The sequence below is a fragment of the Uranotaenia lowii genome, chromosome 1 (assembly GCF_029784155.1).
Source record: "Uranotaenia lowii strain MFRU-FL chromosome 1, ASM2978415v1, whole genome shotgun sequence".
NCBI lineage: Eukaryota > Metazoa > Arthropoda > Insecta > Diptera > Culicidae > Uranotaenia > Uranotaenia lowii.
In genome coordinates, this window is record NC_073691.1 from 200,015,038 (window position 1) to 200,036,115 (window position 21,078).

A 21,078-nucleotide genomic window follows, 5' to 3' on the forward strand; every position below is an offset into this window, starting at 1 on the left:
CGTTTAAGGTACTATTTTCTGAGCGTGTAGAAAAAATGGAAAAAAAATAAAAGTACCGGTAATAACATCTATTTAGTGGCTCTTAGCTGAGTTGCAAAACTGGCGTCGTTTATTTTGGATCATGGTTGGTATTTTTACACACGGTTGGGGCTCCAGCTCGAACTCTGGTTCTCTGTGGTACGAGTCCTTAGGGGGGGGGGGATCATACGAAGGAATTTATTTTGTATTCGCTGGAGTTTAAGGTGATGAGATTTCGCACAACTCTCCTAAACTGGCATGCCGTACTAAATCACGGGAAGTACAATTTGCTTGTAGGTAGCGAGCTTATTTTTCAGAGAAAGTGTGGATTTTCGGCTGATTAAGGGATTACTGTCTATGGTCACTCCTAAGTAGGTAGCATCATGCGACCAGTCTACTGTAGTTGTATTCATGGAAATTTTACTTCAATCTTTAGTAGGGATAAGTTGAGACAGAGAATGGAGGAAAAGCATGACCTGGGTTTTGTCCGCGTTTATGCAGATCTTTCAACTAGTAAAGTAACTTGTTAAGACATACCATTGTGGACGACTGCAGTATCATCAGCGAACAGCAACAGATATCCGTTTTCAGGGATTGAGGGTATATCTGAGAAAAACAGGTTAAATTAGAAAGGGCCTAGTATGCTACCCTGCGGAACACCATCAGAAATAGCTTGAGCATCAGAAATATTTCCGTTGAGCGAAACTCGGAAGGTCCTTTCCGATAGATAGTTTTGTATGATTTTTACTGAGTAGTTGTACTGGTGCAGCTTATAAATGAGTCCATCATGTCATAAATACGTTGTCAAATGCCTTCTCTCTGTCTGCCATGGCAGAGGTTTTAGAGACTGACCTGTTTCTTTTGAGAATATTGGAGACACGTGTCGATTGGTGATCAGTAGAACGGCTGATGGGGCGATAACTTTTGGGAGAGGATGGATCTTTTCCAACTTTCTGGATGGTAATAACCTTTGCTGCTTTCTTAAATGCTTGAGTTATAAATTCAATATGGTTTCGAATCCTGGAGCTCCATGTTTTTAAATGATTTGATGTAAGCCAACAGTTCGTCAACTGTGATTTCCAGTTCTTCCGAGAAGTCATTTTGGATTCGGTGACTGTAATTTATGAATTTATTAACGACAGCTGAATACGGGTTTACAATATTGTGCCCGAGATTGTGGGAGCTTACAAAATGTCGGCTTATCTCAGCAGCCTTCTCAGCAGAAGTTATGATCTATGGAACCACTGTTATCAAGAGGAATCAGGGGGGAGGAATGGGTCTCGGTTTTGTTTTCAGAGCTTTAACTAGCTTCCAAAGTGGCCTTCCGAAGTCTGGAAGAGAACGGATCTTGTTAGAAAAATCATTATTTATTATGTCCACAAGTCCCATCTTGATTATTTTTGTGTATTGATTGATATGGCTTTTTAGGACCGACAGACCAGTTCGCTGATGATGTTAAGAGTACGAATGAGATTTTTAGTGAGTCTATCAATAGTTAGTGTGTTGCTTACCTGGGGGACCTACATAAGGCACATGCTGCTCCTGGGCTTGAGTTATCGCGTCCTCGATAATCTGTAGTTGCTAATCAATGTCGGGAGATCTCCCAATTGAACGCCTGCATCCACACAATTATGGAGCTGCTCCCAGTTGACACGGTGATAACTACGCCAAGTGATGAATGATGTGCCGATTGGCCATGGATCCAACTTCCAACAACAATGGGTAGTGATCCGAGCTGTTTTGAGATGTTGTTGGTCAGGTTCGTAATGAAAAAAAATCAATGGTAGCATGCGCCCCAGAACATTTCAGACGGGTTGGGGTATCCGGATGCAAGATGGTATAAAAGCCTTCCTTGTGATCTTTCTGAAGGATACTGTGACGGTCCAGAAATAGCCCCCAGTATTCTACGCCCTTGCTGCAATGACAGTAGTGACAGCAACACGCAGGACTACCAACGGTGACAGCAGAACACTCTCCACCAACCAACAAGACAGCCATTCACGCGGCATCATCCTCTTTCATCGATAGGCTGCCAACGAAGGAAGGTGTCGTTCAGCGAGCGGACGATTCTCTCTAACCACCAGGCACCACAATTGGCTGACCGTGACAGGCTGTTCTTTTCAGAACAGAAATAAAACGAACGAAATAGAGAGAATCGTCCGAGCTGTATCTCCTGTGTTGCTGCAGTGTTTTAAAGGTTTGTTTCGAAAAAGTTGGAGATAAAGTGTTGTGGCAGTGGCCGTAAAAGAATTAGATGTATGGCTCGAAAAAGAAAATGGCTGTTAATTAGATTTTTGGTAAGTCTATCATCCCAGCAAACATGAAATCGCATTAAAAATGATAACTCAAGTCATTAAAAACATTACTGCGAATCGTAATTCTAACTAACGCAAGTAAAAGGTCGTAAAAATCGTTAATCGAACTCGTATTAAATGGTTTAAATCGGATATGATAAAAAGACCGCCATGTTTGCAGATTTTGAAGACGATTTCGTTCCTTTTTTTTCTCCCGCGTGGGACAAGAGAGAGAACAGCTTTGAAGTTCTCTCTGCGACCAGCAGTGCAACCAGATTGATAAAAATCAGATGGTGTATTTGCAAGAATTGACCAATGACAGAAGCAGCAAATATTGTCCCTGGCAACGGTTCGCATGCGCTGATAGAAAAAACTTGTATTCTCTTGCATTCTTTCTATCTATGTATATTGCCTCCACTTTGGTAGGTAAATGCTGTTTTTTCGAGTTTCATACGATCATTCAATAATGTATATGAAACGTATAACCAAGTTGTTGAGGAATATACCTACGAAAATGTTTGCTGGGCATTCTCCATTTACTGCGCTGCAGCTGAATTTTGGCTGCCATATCTTTGGAATCTTCGTTTTGTCGCCAGGAATGCAGTGTTTTTTTTAATCAAAGGAAATCCAAAGTGAACACCAATGTGTGTGTGTGTGTTGGATGTACATCAGACAGTATGAGGCCTACTTTGTTGTTTTAAGAATAGATTGGTGATGCTATGAATTTGTGTTATCGCCATCGCTGTTAAATTTGTACTTGGAGGAAGTGTTTGGTAAACATGAGAACTTACTAATATTGAGTTAGTATCTGGTTCTTTGATTGCTTTCCTCCACAGAGAACTTTAATGAGTTGTTTTTCCGTATAATTTTGTGATTAATTGCAATGCAACGTGAATTGTTGATATTGGGGGATAGCAGTTCAAGCATAAAAAATGTGACAAAAAAAACGCAGTCGAAAGAAAATAGCATGTTCTCCATCCTGCTCAGTCCGTCCGAGTAGTGTATATAATTGATCGATTTTTATCAAATACTTGGTGTAATTTTGCAACTATATAGGATACCACCTCTCCAACATCGATCGAAGCACACTGGTATCATGGAAAAGTGTATTTAGACTTTTGCTTGTTGAAAATGTAAAGCGGATTGGGAATTTCTTGAAAATGAGGAAGTGAATTGAGGCCTTTTCTTCTTGTTTATGTAAGCGAGTATTTAGAGTTTTTGTCTGTTGAAAATGAAAACGCGGGTTGTGAATTCTGCTTGTTGATGATATTTAAGAAGATAGAGGTTTTGGTTATGGGAATGAATAAGCGGATTGGACTTCAGCTTGTTGATTAATTTAAAGAAAATTTAGACTTCTATTTTTAAAATTCAAAGTCGATTGATGCTTTGATTGTTTAAAATATAACGACTAATTGATAATTTAGCTGGTTAATAATGTTAAAGCAAACATATTTTTGTTTGTTATTATTGACTGATTGAGGTTTCAGATGGTCAAAATAAAAGTGAAAGCAAGCTTCCTTTTTGAAAACATTGAGCGATAGCTAATGCTCAAGTTGAACGAAACTTTTGCAAGTTATTGTGTTAAAGTGACTTGGATTAATGGTTTTTAGACAGGGTTTATAGATTGAGATTCTGGATTATTGAAATGTGAAATGATTAACGATACGAATTAATAAAAAAAAAATGTCATTCAATAAAACCAGTTTACGGAATTCAAATGACAAAATGTTGTTATTAAAGTTCATGTGATTAATTCGGCTAATAAGTTTTACTTTAAGTTTTCTTTGGTGGAAAGGCGACGAAATATCGATAGGAGTTCGATTGAATCTATCTGTGATGGGATTTCCTACTGTATAGTTAGCTAAGTTTTGTGTTGTGACGGGACATCCAACCGAAACTAGGTTGAGATGGGACGTCCAACCAGAAAAAGAGTTTCGTGTTGTGACGGGACATCCAACAGAAACTAGGTTGAGATGGGACGTCCAACCAAAGAAAGAGTTTCGGGTTGTGACGGGACATCCAACAGAAACTAGGTTGAGATGGGACGTCCAACCAAAGAAAGAGTTTCGGGTTGTGACGGGCCATCCAACAGAAACTAGGTTGAGATGGGACGTCCAACCAGAGCAAGAGTTTCGTGTTGTGACGGGACATCCAACAGAAACTAGGTTGAGATGGGACGTCCAACTAAAGAAAGAGTTTCGGGTTGTGACGGGACATCCAACAGAAACTAGGTTGAGATGGAACGTCCAACAAGGAAAGAGTTTCGTGTTGTGACGGGACTTCCAATAGAAACCTGGTTGAGAAGAGAAGTCCAACCGACGAATGAGTTTCGTGTCGTGTGTGAAATTAAAAAGTTTGATAAGAAATCAAAACTAAACAAAGGATTCTAATTGTGACGAGACATCCAACAGAAACTGAGTTGAGATCAACATTATAAAGGTTTGGATCGAAAATGTACTGATGGAACTTTCAGTATAGAAAATTTAATTGTATGTGTTATGGAGCATATAATCATAGGTTTCTGTTTCAGGTTCGACTCTATATTCCGCTAAAGGATGAATTTGCAGTTGTGTTTAAAGCAGATTTAAAAAAAATTACAGATCATAAAAAGAATAAGTTCAGTTGATATGATATATCAAATAAAAACTCAAACAAATACTGCGCTATGCAAATCTGGCTAACAAAACGAAAGTGACCGAAACAAACAAATGCTTTCATGGAAGCTTATCGTTCGTCAAGTCTCAAATTAATCGCTGGGTCCACTGATGACATGGTTTTGATTCCCATCTCGGTACTGGGTGTTAAATGAACATCTTAAGTTGTCCACGACCACGTCTATTCAGTCTGTAAAGCCTGAATCGGCCAAGACGGTGTGTGTATGTATTTAATAAAGTTGAACATATTTTTTTTAAAGAGGGAAAAACTGCAGGAAAAGAGGGGTCTAAGATCAACAGAAAAGAAAAACTAAAAACTCATTTTCTATCCATTTTCATTTTGAAGTAGAGGGAAGATGTGACGGTCCAGAAATAGCCCCCAGTATTCTACGCCCTTGCTGCAATGACAGTAGTGACAGCAACACGCAGGACTACCAACGGTGACAGCAGAACACTCTCCACCAACCAACCAGACAGCCATTCACGCGGCATCATCCTCTTTCATCGATAGGCTGCCAACGAAGGAAGGTGTCGTTCAGCGAGCGGACGATTCTCTCTAACCACCAGGCACCACAGATACTGCCATTGAGATTCCTTCGCGTATTATCCCAAGCTTGATGTTTTGCGTTGAGGTCATCGGCAATGATGAACTGTCCCCGTTGTCTGGTCAATTTTATGACGTCTCGCCCAAGTGTCCATCACGATTGTTGGTTTGTTTGGGACAGTATGCTTCGATTACATTCATAATTTTCTTCTGTGGTTTCGACCTCCGCTCCCACAGCCTCGATGAATTCCATACGAAAACTTGGTAGTAGGCGACAGTTTATGTTGTTACGCAGTGCGATTGCTACTTCTTCTCCTACGTCTTCAGTACGATCGAGTTGTATGAAACGAGAATCTGGGTTGAACACGTTGATTTCTGTTCGAAGATGTGTTTCTTTCAGGGTAGCAATTTCAATATTACGACTTTCCAGGAAGTTGGCAAGTTAGATGTTTTTGTTCCGAAGAGAACCAGCATTCAATTAAGAATCCGCATTGAGTTAACCCATGACCAACAGCCAAACATTTGCCACACCGTGTCACGTCACGTTTTTTCGGCCGGTAGCGCTCCCACTTAACAATTATGTTGAAAGGAGCACTAATCTTTCGGAGGTTCTCCAGAGACACAGACATTTTCTCAAGGTTGATGTTAACACTTGAACCGTCCACACTGGTCACTGGTTGTACATGTGAAATATGACATCGAATAAACATACAGGCTAGTAAATGAACTATGTTGATTGCCATCATATAATGAATTCTCTAGGGTTACTGCGATTCGTATATTTATACAAAACTAAACAGTGGACTAAAAAGAGTTTCCAGTCGCTTTCCGCGCGATAGGGAAAACATTAATCGGTTTGAGTTTTGAAGCTTTCAGCTCCGACATAATATCCACCGGGCAGAATTCCGGGAGACCACGTAAAATTATTTCATCGGCTTATTACCAGGAGAATCATGAGTTTAAAACTCTAGATTTTTTTCTTGCAGGAACTGTTTGGCTTCCATGTAAGGACTCGGAGGAATAAATTATCTTTGCCCCATACTGTAGAGCTTAAAGAGAGAAAAAATTTCTTTGTAGTGAGCTCGTTCTTGAGGGCATTTGTTTCTTTGGAAGTCAATAATATCGGAGGCACATTCGATTTCTTCTGCACATCTAGGACTGGAAGCGCAGCAAAAGTGTTGTTTGCCAGAAACCTGACATGATGATCCGACGGTATATCTTCTCCACATCTTAGTCGTTTGGAACAACTGGCTTGTTGATAAGTGCTCCCGCTTTTTTGGTTGCGCGGCATAGCAACAGCACTTGGTAACGGGTTGTTAGAAGCAATCCTCTTTATGCCAGTTTTGTGGCGCGCCACCTCAAGCAGATGACCCTGGGATAACGCACGAGATGGATACGCAATCGCGAGAAAAAATCACACTGCTTTTTACGACTTTACGTCTAGAATAACACGATTCCAACTGTCTGACGGTTAGATAGAGAATGATGAGAACTAACCCTTATCCAGGGTTCACTTTATATAAACTCTCCGCACAACTGACCTCATCAAAACCGAGATACTAGAAGGGTCAGTTGCTAACTTATGCCACTATTTTATGCCTTTTTTGTTCTAACCCTGGTGTTCCACTAGTTGTGCACTAAGTGTGCAGTTAGTGCACTTCTGGTTGGCGACCAGATGAAAACAAATACGGCATTCTCGCTAAATTTGAAATACTCAGAGCCCGGCTACCTTTTACTCAGACGTTACCACATGTATGGAGCAGCCGACGGCTGTTCTTAATGAACTCAAATATCAGCGGAAAAATTACTCAGACGTCAAAAAATTCGGCACTAAGAGAACTCGAGTGCTTGAAGGCGACAAATGAGTAAATGTTGATCAGTTTGTGCGAGGCGGTTGAACTTGGTTGGTTTTTGTGCAGCAAAAACTTGAAATTTTACATGATGAATATATTGATTTTAAAGGTAATTTCTAGATGTTGATACAGTTTTATTTATATTACAGAATTCTGCGACGAAGTGATAATGGTCCAAATAGATTTGCCATCTAGTATGACATAATGGGTCCCGGCCCGGGAGACAAAACCCGACGGGCCAAAAAAAATTTAAAAAAGTTTGATGGTTTTTTTTTATTAAATAAAGGTGTATGAACAATATTTTGACTTTTGTTATTCATCAATCAACAAATCCATCATTTGTCTAAATAATAATACAGGTTTTAGTTATTCTAGCATGAAAAAAGCGTCCAAAAACCGCTTCAGAATTATTCACGCATTCTGAGTAACCATGACTCAGTTGTCGCGAAAAGGGCTGTTAGTCACACTGAGTAGGTGCGGTTTTGGCGAAAACTGAGTAACCGCCACTCTGAACTGAGTATCTGAAAGTTAGCGAGTTTGTTTGTTTTCTAAGTTTATTTCAAAACTTGTTATTTGTATTGATCTTACACAGCAAAAAATTTCTATAAGTATACGGAATCTAAAACACGAGTGATCTATTTTTTTACGAGTGTAATTCACAAAAGATGTAATTTTCAACTCCTTTTGATGTAATTTTAGTCTTTAGAATAGAAATAAATAGTTTTGATATAATTTTACATTCTGTGATGTAAAAACCAAGCGGTCAATGAAATTTATATCACAAACAGTGTAAAATTATATCTGTTTGTTTAAAATTGAATGGAAATTCTCAACTTGTGGCATTTGTGTTTGTTTTTGTCCGAGCAGCCATAAAAGTTCCAATAAGTTCGGCAAGAAAATTTACTATGAAAAAAGCCAAGGAAAGCAAATAAGTTCACGGAATTCGGATGAAGATAAGGTAATTGACATTATGTAAGTGAAAGATGTGGAACCTATAATTATTATTTTTGTTTCAGCAGATTTACGCAGTGAGGTGGAACCACGATTGGAGAATACTGATGACGACGCTGACCGGTAAAAATAGGCTGTATGAAGTCCATCATGCCAACCTAGCACTGCTCATGATGGTGGGCGAACTTTTTTTTATTTTTATGCTTCGATTTGAAAATAAATTCCTTCAGTAAAAAAAAAAGTAAAAGATATAAGTGTGTTTCAATTATTTATTATTTATACCTTCAAAAGCGGCAAACAATCAAAATAAAATCATAATTTACACCGTTGTGTATTTTCACACGGCAAAAGGCGGTTCGTTTTCGATCTAAATTTACACGCCCCAAAAATTACATTCTTGTTAAAAATACACAGTAATAGAATTTTAGATCAAAAACGATGTTCCGATTTCGTGCATCGTTTTCGATCTAAAATTACACGATTTTTTCTTGCTGTGTAGTTTGTTCAGAACATTCTTTTGATTATTCAGTCTTAAAGTAAAAGCTAAATTCGAGGATGGCTTCGAGATATGCTTCTATTTTTTTATATAGTAAATCTAAATTAATGATGGTAAAAACAGAGAGAATAAAAAACTGCTTATCCATTTACTTACAATATTGGTTATCCACTCCATTCGTGGCAAAACAGAAACAACAGGAAAAACCAAACAATACTCGAGGGACATAAATATTCAAAACAGATTTCCTCAAAAATTGATTACCGTGGCACGTGGAGGGAAAAAACCAAAACGGAACCAAAACAAAAGATACATAGCTTCCAAAAGAAAACAATTCCTTCCAAGCTAGCAGCAGTCTGTCGGTCCGATTGTCTGCTTGTTTGAGCCATTTATATTTGTATCTTTTTTTTTGCAGCCTCGCTCCATGAAAACCAAAGCTTTCCCTCCATTGTTTGTTTTCCACTTGGCCCGTGACATTGTCGTTTTTCTTTCGTCGTTTGTTGGAGTTTTTCCGTTCTTGCTTTGGGTGGTTTTTTATTGGCCATTCGGCAGTAGAACCTCACGAAGCCGTCGACAGCGAACGAACGGCCGAGGACGATGACTAGGAAATGCCATCATCATCTGGTCGAATCTGGTGCGAAGTCCAATTTGCGATGGATAGATAGAATTCCTCCCCGGCCGGCCTGCTTTGATTGACTTTATGCTGATGGGGATAATTGTGCCCGAAGATGGCCTGCTGAGTGTAATTGAGCGAGAAAGTGGAATCGTACTTGGTACACAACAAGAAGAAAGAAAGGAAAAAAAGGGAGGCGTCGTGTGGAGGTTTCATAAATTGAACAGCTTCATTCTGATTTTTTTTTTCTTACACAGAACAGTGAAGGGGTGGGAAATCACAAAAGAATTTTGGATTGATTCTTTTTTTTTTGCTGAAGGAAGAATTGCATTATTCATACTATTTATTTTCCCATTTGGCAGATGTGACGAGCGAAGTGCGAGCGATTGGGTGGAATTCTCTAACTTCCTGACCCGGGACCGGAAGTTTGGCCTGTACTGCGGTTTGCGACGGGACATGATGATCCGATCGGATGGGCGCTTCTTCCGGGTAACGTTGGTGACAAACGACCGGCTGGATGGAACCGGATTCCGGGCCCTGTACGCTTTCGAGACCATGAACGGTGCCGTAGGGATGCTTGCCGGTCCCGGAATGGGTCACAGTGGCCTCGGAGGGGCCAGCAATACGGCCCTCGGGGGATTGGTTGGGGCAGCCGGAGTACCCTACATATTCCAACAGCAGGCTCCCTCGGCTGTAACGACGGAACGCAGCAGTTCGGCCACGGTGGCCAAGGTGACCAGCATAGGCAAACGGATGGGGAGCGGAACCAGTCGAAGATTTGGTAAGTTGAAGAATACACAAACATGGAGCTCTAATAAGCTATCATAAAACTAAAATGTTTCCACAAGATCTAGAGACACTAGGTCAAACACATGTTATATAGCACAATGTGTTTGACCTCCCAAGCAACCATTATTTCCTCAAAAAGGTTTCATAGAAGCTTAATCAGCTCTCGTTTCTGCCTGAAGAGAATGCTAATTAACCCAAAATTCTCAATAAAATTCAAAACCACTATAATCGAAACAAAAAAAAAAGATTTGTCAAGATATGTAGGTATCTATAGTTTGTTAAATTTAACTTAAAAATGAAGGAAAAGTTGAAATTTTAGCCAAAAAACCCTGTCTTTTTCCACCGGAAAACCGAATCGAAACAACAATCAGCAGCAACAGTCTTAAAAATCAGCGCTTCCTAAGCCAAGCCAATTCCTTCTTTATCGCACGGGAAACCACTCAAAACAAACAATAAGAGGCTTCAGCCTTAAAAATCTGCGCTTCTAGAGCCAATCCGTCTTTTTCCACCGGTATGATAAATCAAAACAAGCCAACTACTGCAGCAGCTTCAAAATCCGCCCCTGCTAAGCTAATCCGTATTTTTCCACCGGGATGCCAAATCAAAACAAACAATCTACAGCAGCAGCTTTGAAAATCCGCTCTTCCTAAGCCAATCCGTCTTTTCCCACCTGAAAGCCAAATAAAAAAAAACAATCGGCAACTGCACCCTTAAAAATCTGCGCTTCCTAAGCCAAATCTGTCTTTTTCCACCGGAAAGCCAGATCAAAACAAGCAATCAGCAGCAGTCTGAAAAATCTGCACTTCCTAAGCCAAGTCCATCTTTACCCACCGGGAGGCCAAATCAAAACAAACAAACAAGTAACAGCCTTAAAAATTTGCGCTTCCTGTGCCAATCCGTAATTTTTGTCATTTTGTCATTTTTGTCATTTTTATTATTTTTGTCAATTTTGTCATTTTTTGTCTTTTGCCAGATTTGTCATTTGTGTCATTTTGGTCATTTTTGTCATCTTTGCCATATTTGTCATTTTTGTCATTGTTGTCATTGTTGTCATTGTTGTCATTGTTGTCATTTTTGTCATTTTTGTCATTTTTGTCATTTTTGTCATTTTTGTCATTTTTGTCATTTTTGTCATTTTTGTCATTTTTGTCATTTTTGTCATTTTTGTCATTTTTGTCATTTTTGTCATTTTTGTCATTTTTGTCATTTTTGTCATTTTTGTCATTTTTGTCATTTTTGTCATTTTTGTCATTTTTGTCATTTTTGTCATTTTTGTCATTTTTGTCATTTTTGTCATTTTTGTCATTTTTGTCATTTTTGTCATTTTTGTCATTTTGGTCATTTTTGTCATTTTTGTCATTTTTGTCATTTTTGTCATTTTTGTCATTTTTGTCATTTTTGTCATTTTTGTCATTTTTGTCATTTTTGTCATTTTTGTCATTTTTGTCATTTTGGTGATTTTGGTGATTTTTGTCATTTTTGTCATTTTTGTCATTTTTGTCATTTTTGTCATTTTTGTCATTTTTGTCATTTTTGTCATTTTTGTCATTTTTGTCATTTTTGTCATTTTTGTCATTTTTATCATTTTTGTCATTTTTGTCATTTTTGTCATTTTTGTCATTTTTGTCATTTTTGTCATTTTTGTCATTTTTGTCATTTTTGTCATTTTTGTCATTTTTGTCATTTTTGTCATTTTTGTCATTTTTGTCATTTTTGTCATTTTTGTCATTTTTGTCATTTTTGTCATTTTTGTCATTTTTGTCATTTTTGTCATTTTTGTCATTTTTGTCATTTTTGTCATTTTTGTCATTTTTGTCATTTTTGTCATTTTTGTCATTTTTGTCATTTTTGTCATTTTTGTCATTTTTGTAATTTTTGTCTTTTTTGTCATTTTTGTCATTTTTGTCATTTTTGTCATTTTTGTCATTTTTGTCATTTTTGTCATTTTTGTCATTTTTGTCATTTTTGTCATTTTTGTCGTTTTTGTCATTTTTGTGATTTATGTCATTTTTGTCATTTTTGTCCTTTTGTCATTTTTGTCATTTTGGTCATTTTTGTTAATTTTGTCATTTTTGTCATTTTTGTCATTTTTGTGATTTATGTCATTTTTGTCATTTTTGTCATTTTTGTCATTTTTGTCATTTTTGTCATTTTTGTCATTTTTGTCATTTTTGTCATTTTTGTCATTTTTGTCATTTTTGTCATTTTTGTCATTTTTGTCATTTTTGTCATTTTTGTCATTTTTGTCATTTTTGTCATTTTTGTCATTTTTGTCATTTTTGTCATTTTTGTCATTTTTGTCATTTTTGTCATTTTTGTCATTTTTGTCATTTTTGTCATTTTTGTCATTTTTGTCATTTTTGTCATTTTTGTCATTTTTGTCATTTTTGTCATTTTTGTCATTTTTGTCATTTTTGTCATTTTTGTCATTTTTGTCATTTTTGTCATTTTTGTCATTTTTGTCATTTTTGTCATTTTTGTCATTTTTGTCATTTTTGTCATTTTTGTCATTTTTGTCATTTTTGTCATTTTTGTCATTTTTGTCATTTTTGTCATTTTTGTCATTTTTGTCATTTTTGTCATTTTTGTCATTTTTGTCATTTTTGTCATTTTTGTCATTTTTGTCATTTTTGTCATTTTTGTCATTTTTGTCATTTTTGTCATTTTTGTCATTTTTGTCATTTTTGTCATTTTTGTCATTTTTGTCATTTTTGTCATTTTTGTCATTTTTGTCATTTTTGTCATTGTTGTCATTTTGGTCATTTTTGTAATTTTTGTCATTTTTGTCATTTTTGTCATTTTTGGACGATTTTGGGGAATTGTCGACTTGGAAAGGCCTATCTACTAAGAGAGTGTCGTGCCTCCCCCCTACACAAAAATATAATACCGAAAACAAAATGGTTTTTTTTTTTTTTGTAGTAAAATTTCATTTTGGTCCATGTTGGTTCTCCCGATCCAACATGAATTAGTGAAGCGAACTTCCAGAACACTGCTCATGTTGGTCCTCCCGATCCAACGTAAATTCGTGAAGTGAACATTCAGAACACTTCTCTTGTTGGTCCTCTCGATCCAACGTAAATTCGTGAAGCGAACCTTCAGAACACTTCTCTTGTTGGTCCTCCCGATTCAACGTAAATTGATTAAGTGAACCTTCAGAACACTCCTCATGTCGGTCCTTTCGATCCAACGTAAATTTGTGAAGCGAATTTACAGAACACTTCTAATGTTGGTCCTCCCGATCCAACGTTAATTCATTAAGTGAACCTTCAGAACACTTCTCATATTGGTCCTCTCGATCCAACGTAAATTCGTGAAGCGAACCTTCAGAACATTCCTCAAGTTGGTCCTCCTGATCCAACGTAAATTCATGAAGTGAACCTTCAGAACACTCCTCATGTCGGTCCTCCTGATCCAACGTAAATTCGTGAAGCGAATTTACAGAACACTTCTCATGTTGGTCCTCTCGATCCAACGTAAATTAATTAGATTTACCTTCGGTATAAATTTCTAATTGTTAAATGGTATTATGAAACATCTTAACACAACTGGAGTTATAAATTTTCCCGGGAAAAAATCTTTATCTTAATAATTAAAAACAGAAAACCATTATTCAATATTTCCGTAAGTATATATGTACCTAAATACTTAAAACACACTCACGTCAAGCGATTTTCCCGGAATCATTTGCTAAATTCTATGGCGACCAATTCGCAATTCGCCTCTGATACACAAACGGTAAGACGACCCAAATCTGAAGCTCGAAATCAGGCCATAGTCGCAATAAAAACTTTGCATATTAGGCACTTGGAGAAGAACGTGCACTGTTGTGTGTCTCATACGATTTAGTAGCTGTTAGCAGCAAAGCATGAAACCGTGAATTCGGAAAAGGCTGAATTGAAGAGTGGTTGCGGCAGTAATGAAATAAAAGAGCCTGGGTGCAAAGAAATTTTCCCGTTTCCGGTTTAGCATTTTCCGTTCAAGGAAAGTCCTGAAAAAGAGACAATTCGATGGAAAAATGTTTTCTTTTCTTTTGATTAGGTTTTCGTTAACGTTCGATAAACTTAGTGTTCGAAATTCGCGTTGATATGATGTCCCATAAGGAAGATGACCGTTCTCTCACGGTAGGGTCCTGAAATAATTCAACACCAAGCTCGAATTTTCGCGTTCAGCGGCCGGAAACAAAGATGTAACGTTACTTTCACTCGAACAATCGCGTGAAAAAGCAAGCTCGGATTTTCACCACTTTATAACCACCACGTATTTGAAGCTAGTGAGTAGAACAAAAACGAATAAAAATGCAAATGAAATATGTATCAACAGAAGCGAACCGAAACACAATAAAAGTTATTTTTTCAACGGATAGACGATTTCGTATATTTGACCAGCATTGCGGGATAATTTTATGTCACATTGGAAGTTATTTTTGAGAGAGTTTAACCACTTTTCTTTATAAGTTGTTTAGAATTAGTAAAATTTTGATATTAAGCTCAATTTTCTAAATAAGAATGAAGACCCAAGTAATAAAGACATTGATCATGACCGTATCAAAGGGAGTGGAGTTAGAGAATTTGAAGTTAGTATCGGATTCAAAACTAATAAACCGATAATTAATTTGTATTAAGCTCTCCATACATCCAATTCAGGATTCTATTGTAAAATTCTCTAAAAAAAATAACAAGCACAGAATCTTCAATCTTTCCTTTCAACTTTAAAACGCTATTCCATTTCAACGACTTTTGTTTTTTTTTTTTTTCACAGATCACACGATTTGGACCTTTCTCATCACGATAGCATCTCCGGTGCTGGCAGCTGTGACTTTCCCAGCGGGAAAACTGCTGTCAATCGAAACCGTCAAATATCGTGGCCACCATCAGTGATGAAAACCGCCCGGAGGGTATGCAACCAGTGAGGGCCGATGCATCGATCCGGTTTAGCAAGAGTGTGAACGCGAACCGAGCTGAGAGTGAGCTGTACCTATGAGCTTTGTAAAAATGCAATTGGACGCGATGTGTGGTTTATTTTTACATCTGAAACACAGACCAACCGGTGGAGAACCGAGGCTAGCATCAACGTTCAGCAGCGAAATGATGTTTTATTTCGAGGGAAAAAAATTGGCTACCCATTTTTCCTTCTCCAAAGAAGCTTCACTTGTAATCCTCGTCTGAAGCGTCAGCAAAACAAACACAACCGCACATTCTTTGTACATAGAAGGATTAAGTTTAGGGACACTTTTATATTCTGTGCAACATAAAAAAGCAAAATGTATGGGGACCCGAACAAATGTAGCCGGAGAGCTTTTCTGTTTGGGCAACATCAACTGAACTGTCTTGCAGTATTTAATGAATACACTTTACAGCACACGAAAGGATTCCCGCTGTTTTGTTTGGAAGGACACACGGGGTGGCAGACAGGCAGCAGAAGTAGGTAAACAATGGACCGGAAAGAGATGGTTCTGTAGCCAGAACTAACACTGTGCCAAACACCAGCTGGCTCCAAGATTAGTGAGAGCTGCCTCTAGAAAATATTCATCTAGATTGGGACCCTTTGGGTTGGGGTTACGGTTCGGTATCGTTGGATTGAAAATAAATTTTCTATAAGTTTTTAGGGAGCTAGATTCTTTATCTTAGCACCTGGATTTTGAATTTAGAGTAGGACACACCCCGAATCTATGGCTTCAGAATTCAAATAAATTCGGTTAAGATTTGATTTCTTAGCTAGACAATTTTCGTTTGAACATGAATAATGATATCAAAATTGAATGTTTGAATAAGCCGGGTGCTGTTTGAATTTTTAAGGACCGATGACTTCTAGTCATTGGTACCTTTGTTGATAATTCCGAAGACCGCGCTCTTAAATAATGCAGGAAAAATGCCAAAAAACACAAAATTGACTCTAACCGAAATTTGAAACAAATATTTTTAAGTGTGTTAACTCCGTTAGTGTCTTAACTTGTCAAATCATCTCCCCGTAAATAACTTAAAAGCGCATGTACATACACAATTAACCTCAAGAGAACAGATTCTTAGTGGGGAGGCACCCTAGAAAAAAACCGCAAAAGAGTCCTTCTACCGCTGCTGTTGCTTCGAGTTGTGACCCACATTTTCCCTATAGCTTTCCAGATCCAGACCAATCCCTATACCGGTGTTTAGAGTGTATGAATGTATGAATGGCAACCAACTTCCCTTATAACTGGCTCTCACCTTTAGCAGCACCGGTGTCACCGGAAGTGGAACCGGAAAAATGCCTAGGTAGGAAGGCATGTCATTCGTTCTGTCCTGTCCTGTCAGACCGGCAGGCAGATAATTAAGTTCTTGTTCTTTCAAGATGACGTTAAAGGTCTCCCTAGAGAGGAAGAAAAATACGGGGCGGCTCGACTAGTGCCGCCATCGAGACCGTGGAGTATGCGGCTGAATAAAGTTGAATCCCTCATTTTGTTACGAGCTAGACGTGTTCTCTGTTTCATTTACTCAGAATATCACTTCCATCGTGATCCGATGAGGAATCTGCGACTTTTGAACTGAATTACGCCTGTTAGTATTTAGCTTCAAACATTTATGATTATGAATTTATAGAATCCAATTTTTATTATAACAATTTTTTTAATTATTTTTACGAGAACTTTGTGAATTTTATTTTGAAGGTTTTAGTTTTTATATAATTTGTATCTAATTTTTTTTTAAATGTTATTTTTTTAATATTTGAGAAGCTCCAAGCATTGTGAAAATAATTTTGAGGAAATGAGAAGCATTCACAATTATTTTAATGCTTTACAACCAGGTAAAGATTTTTAAGTTTAAAATTTTTAGAAATAAGGTAAAATGACAAGAACAACAAAAGTGATAAGACTAAAAAACGTGACAATAATTACCAAAATTTAAAAAAAAGGCAAATTGACCAACACAGTTGCCAAAAAGACCAAAAGGTGCAAAATGTCCAATTGACTGAAAAGACCAAAACGACAAAAATGATTTAAAATGTCAAAAATTACCTAAACGAACAAAATACACCAAAAAGACTAAAATTACTAAAGTAATGAAAATATTGATAATTTAGCACTTTGTAACTCACGGTTAACTCAGTGGGTGGGTGGTTTTGGTTCAGGATGTAATGAGTGAAATTGTTTGGGACTCAGGGTCGTACGCAGGAATCACCCCGGGCTACTCCCTCTTGAGTGCTGCAAGAGCACCCAAAGTAGAGATGTCCACAAAGCGGAACAAACAAACCCTGTTATAAAAAGCGAGTGGTACCTCGCATGTCACCAACCGTTTTTCGGAGACTATTTTCAATTGATGACCAAAGTGCAAGCTCTTTCTCGGAACGTATCAGGGGGAGGCATGTAACAACGGAAAATATTCGATGACAAAGCAAAAGTGGTAACAACTCCAACTAAATAAATAACACTAAAACAGGAAATTGGCTTTACACATTATAAGGCGGCTATTTATTGGCAACATTAGCCCTAACCTAGACTTCACAAATGCTCGTATACTTGCGGTTTCTGTTGGGGTGTAGATTTTGTAACGATGAATTCCGGAAATATTATCCTCGGCACAGGTAGGCCCTCTGGCGGATTCTTACCGGTTTCGGCGTCCCGAAACGGTAGTGAATCTAGTTTGATGAATGCCAGAGTCCGCGTGGTTGCGGTTTGGTAGACTTTGTTGAGGTTAGGTCCACCAGATACCTTCAGTTTTCTGTCCGTTTTAGCGTGGTAGTTTTGGCTCTTGACAACCACCGCTACCCAACGAGGCCGATCCGGAAGCTTTAAGGAAGAAACCAAAAAGAAAAAGGTCCTTTGGACCTGATCCGAGCATTACTACCCCTTGTGTTGTCATAATTTGAACCGCATGTGATTCTCTATACATTTTTACAATATTCATATATATATATAGGGTTACATTTTATACATTTTTACCTTTTTCTTTCGTAAACACGTTTTAGTTTGTTGTTTTATGTCGTTGTTCCGTGTGTTGTGGTTTTTAAGGCTATTACATATAAATAAATAAACTTAGTTTGCTGAATCGCATATTTGCACGTGGACGCATGTGTTTTTAACATTTTAACACAAAGTCCATAATGTTTACCTCTTTCAGTTCACAATTTTGATTTTAATTGTTTCTTTTCTGTCGTTTTAACAATTTTAGTTGTAATTGTGGCTGTTAAACAAATGAAAATATTTAAGTTACACTGTTTTAACATACAACTTTTAACCTTATGCGAACGTACTATTTTTATAACCAACAAACAACTTTCATTTTAATCACTTTTGATCTTCTGTTTGTATCGTCTTTCTGTTTGTAGACGTTTCTTATTTTGTTTAAACCTGTAATTTTAGTAGTTATTAATTAGAATTTATTGCACCACTTGAAAATTCAACTTTTTATTACTTTAACTTTAAAGGACACGACGCGCACTTCTTAGCCCTAAGGCGTTCACGGACAGAAAGAGCCTGAACTTGCTAGGCCGAATCTTCGCAAAGTTTCATTTTCTTAAGTTCATCCGACCGTCACACCAATATATAAATACGTCGGCAATTGGAAATGACGTGTGCGACGTTGATTGGGTGATGACACTTCCTCGCGATAACAAAAGCCTGTTCATCCGCGCCCATGGGTATCTCTCTGGAGAGAGTTGCCGCGTAATGAGAGGGATGGGAGGTAAAATGGGACGAACCCCTGAGTGGCGATTGTTTTGACGTCTCTCGATGAGAGTTGGTGAGAACCCCTTACCAGGGATGTAGTCGATTTTGAAAAAGTGTCAAAGACACATTATTTTTATGTACAAGTAACAAACGGTTACAACTTAATTTAGCAAAACGAAAAATTCGACATCTTTTTATAACATTCTTGGTCATTTTTGTACCTATATTTAAAGGATAAAACATTTTCAAGGATTTGAACAATTGCAGATGCCTCAAATTATTAACAGAGATTAAACTACCCTGCCCTAGATTTATAGCGCTGATATGGTCTAGCGAATAGGCTGGCGCGAGTCTTGAATTGGAATGCCAGGCGTACTGGGTTCGATTCTCGGTATCGGCCAGAAAACTTTTGGGTTCGAATCCCATAAGCGGCCGACAGGTAAAATGTGTTTTATTCTATAACTGACTATATGATAGGAATGTTCAATTAGTTACCAGGTGGTCAGGTATATACATTGATGCCGGAGTACCTGTGAGCAAACTAGCCCACCTGCTTGATTCGTTCTTCCTAAATATACTTACATCATCATACCCAATACATTCACTCCACAACAGTTCATACGAAGCTATGGGGTCCGGGTATGGTGGCGCGCTGCTTTGGAGATTTGTCGAGCTTAAAATGCTCTAAATAATGTGCCTAAGTATGTGCAATGCTCTAAAGAATGCACATACTTAGGCAGAAACTGCAGTGAATTCGTGCACCCACGATGGGTTACACAACATTAAACTATCTGTTGCACGACGGTTTAATCAACCAATTTAATTATTATCTCCTTCACGAAAAAATATAAAATTCCTAAAAATATAGGTTAATTTAACTTTAGAAATATGCTTGTTTGTTACAATTAGATTTGACTTACAGTCAGTGATTAACCGTCACACAACTGCAATGAGTCTTGAACTCAATTTACTTGTGCAGAATGTAGGTATCTGTAACAGTTTGAGGTTATGTTAAAGGATTACTGTTAGGGAAGGTGCCAAGTGACCTCACCGTAGAATGATTATAGTATGTTCTTTCAATTATCCTAGGTTTGTTCGTAGTGCACCATAAATAATGACGAGAACTGGAGGATAATAGTAAAGTTAATAAGCTAGCCGTTACCGTTGTAACATGTAAATATGTCCCATTAATTTAATTTATATATAAAGAGCGTAGATGGTCTGGGGGGAAATAAGGGGCGGTTAATAATGGCTTGAGAACCTCTGGCAGAGAACTGCTTTGGCGTAAATAAAAGAGTTTGCGTTCTCTATGGAGTTTGCGAACTCCGAAATAAGGCGGAAACCCCCGGAAACGAGGAGCGAAAGGGTTGAAAGGCTCTCTTGCTTGTGAGTCGTTGAAGAAGCCAGACGTGTCGGCCCAAGCGAAGTCGATCGGTGATAAAAACGATAAAAAAGCCCCTTCGGTTCATTATTGGCGTTCCGCCCTGTATTCCGCGATCCGTGGTGCCTCGAAAAAAAAGGATTGGTCGGGTTTTTAGTTCCAACGTGGTCTCCAGTGCCGTGGGAGACAAATCACTAAAAAGCGTTTGCGCACGTGTCGTGTGGCCAGAAAGAAGAAGAACGGCCCGTAGTGTGTTAATTAGAACCCCCAAAGAAAAATCAACAAATAAAGTGCCTCAACCACAATCGAGATGGCCCAAAACCCGCTCCCCAAACACCTCCAGGCCAACAGTTAGCCCCAAATTAGGCGTAGGAGCCCCTGAGACGGAGTTAAGCCGGTAAGTCTAATTTAGATCCCCTTCAAAGGTGTAAAACCTCTATATTACACCGTGTCTTTGACACGTTCTTACCCATCAAAGTATATGAAGTCTGATTGTGAAAGACGGAATACGGTATCTTAGCACCAGTTCGCACGCAATTATCTAAGAAATTAAAGATTCATAAACCTACAATTCAATTTTAGGAATTATGTTCGTCAAGTTATGTCGTGAGACGGAATACTATGAAAAATAAAATCTACAATTCATAAGTTAGTTATCTACACTAAATACCTCCTGTACTATACGGTAATACGCTGCTAAACCTGCTACGCGATAACTCGAAGATCACTCGACCACGTTTTAAACAAAATGTACTATTTCCTTTCTAACTTAGCCTCAAGCTCTTTCTCTTTCTGTTTTGATACTGATAATATTTTTCTAGCCTAACTGTCAGGTCAGGGATATGAC

The 21,078-nt window shown here is 37.9% G+C and overlaps 2 protein-coding genes and 1 long non-coding RNA gene across 7 annotated transcripts in view; 2 read left to right on the forward strand and 1 right to left on the reverse strand.

Annotated features, from left to right (window-relative positions):
• Positions 1-15,143, reverse strand: part of LOC129743545 (uncharacterized) — a 100,213-nt gene extending 85,070 nt beyond the window's left edge. The window contains exon 1 of the mRNA XM_055735601.1: positions 15,134-15,143. The gene's annotated coding sequence lies outside the window, so the exon portion shown is untranslated. The remainder of the gene's footprint in view (positions 1-15,133) is intronic.
• LOC129743504 (CLIP domain-containing serine protease B4-like) overlaps positions 1-15,816 on the forward strand; it is a 170,969-nt gene extending 155,153 nt beyond the window's left edge. For all 5 annotated transcript variants that reach the window (XM_055735541.1, XM_055735559.1, XM_055735536.1 and 2 more), the window contains exons 8-9: positions 9,786-10,204; positions 14,971-15,816. In XM_055735541.1, the coding sequence (XP_055591516.1) occupies positions 9,786-10,204; positions 14,971-15,089 (538 nt within the window). In that variant the 3' untranslated portion in view covers positions 15,090-15,816. The remainder of the gene's footprint in view (positions 1-9,785; positions 10,205-14,970) is intronic.
• Positions 15,817-16,240: 424 nt separating this feature from the next.
• LOC129743571 (uncharacterized) lies at positions 16,241-16,658 on the forward strand. The gene is made up of 2 exons (XR_008736619.1): positions 16,241-16,460; positions 16,537-16,658. It is a non-coding gene; the product is annotated as an uncharacterized LOC129743571 (long non-coding RNA).
• Positions 16,659-21,078: the final 4,420 nt, after the last annotated feature.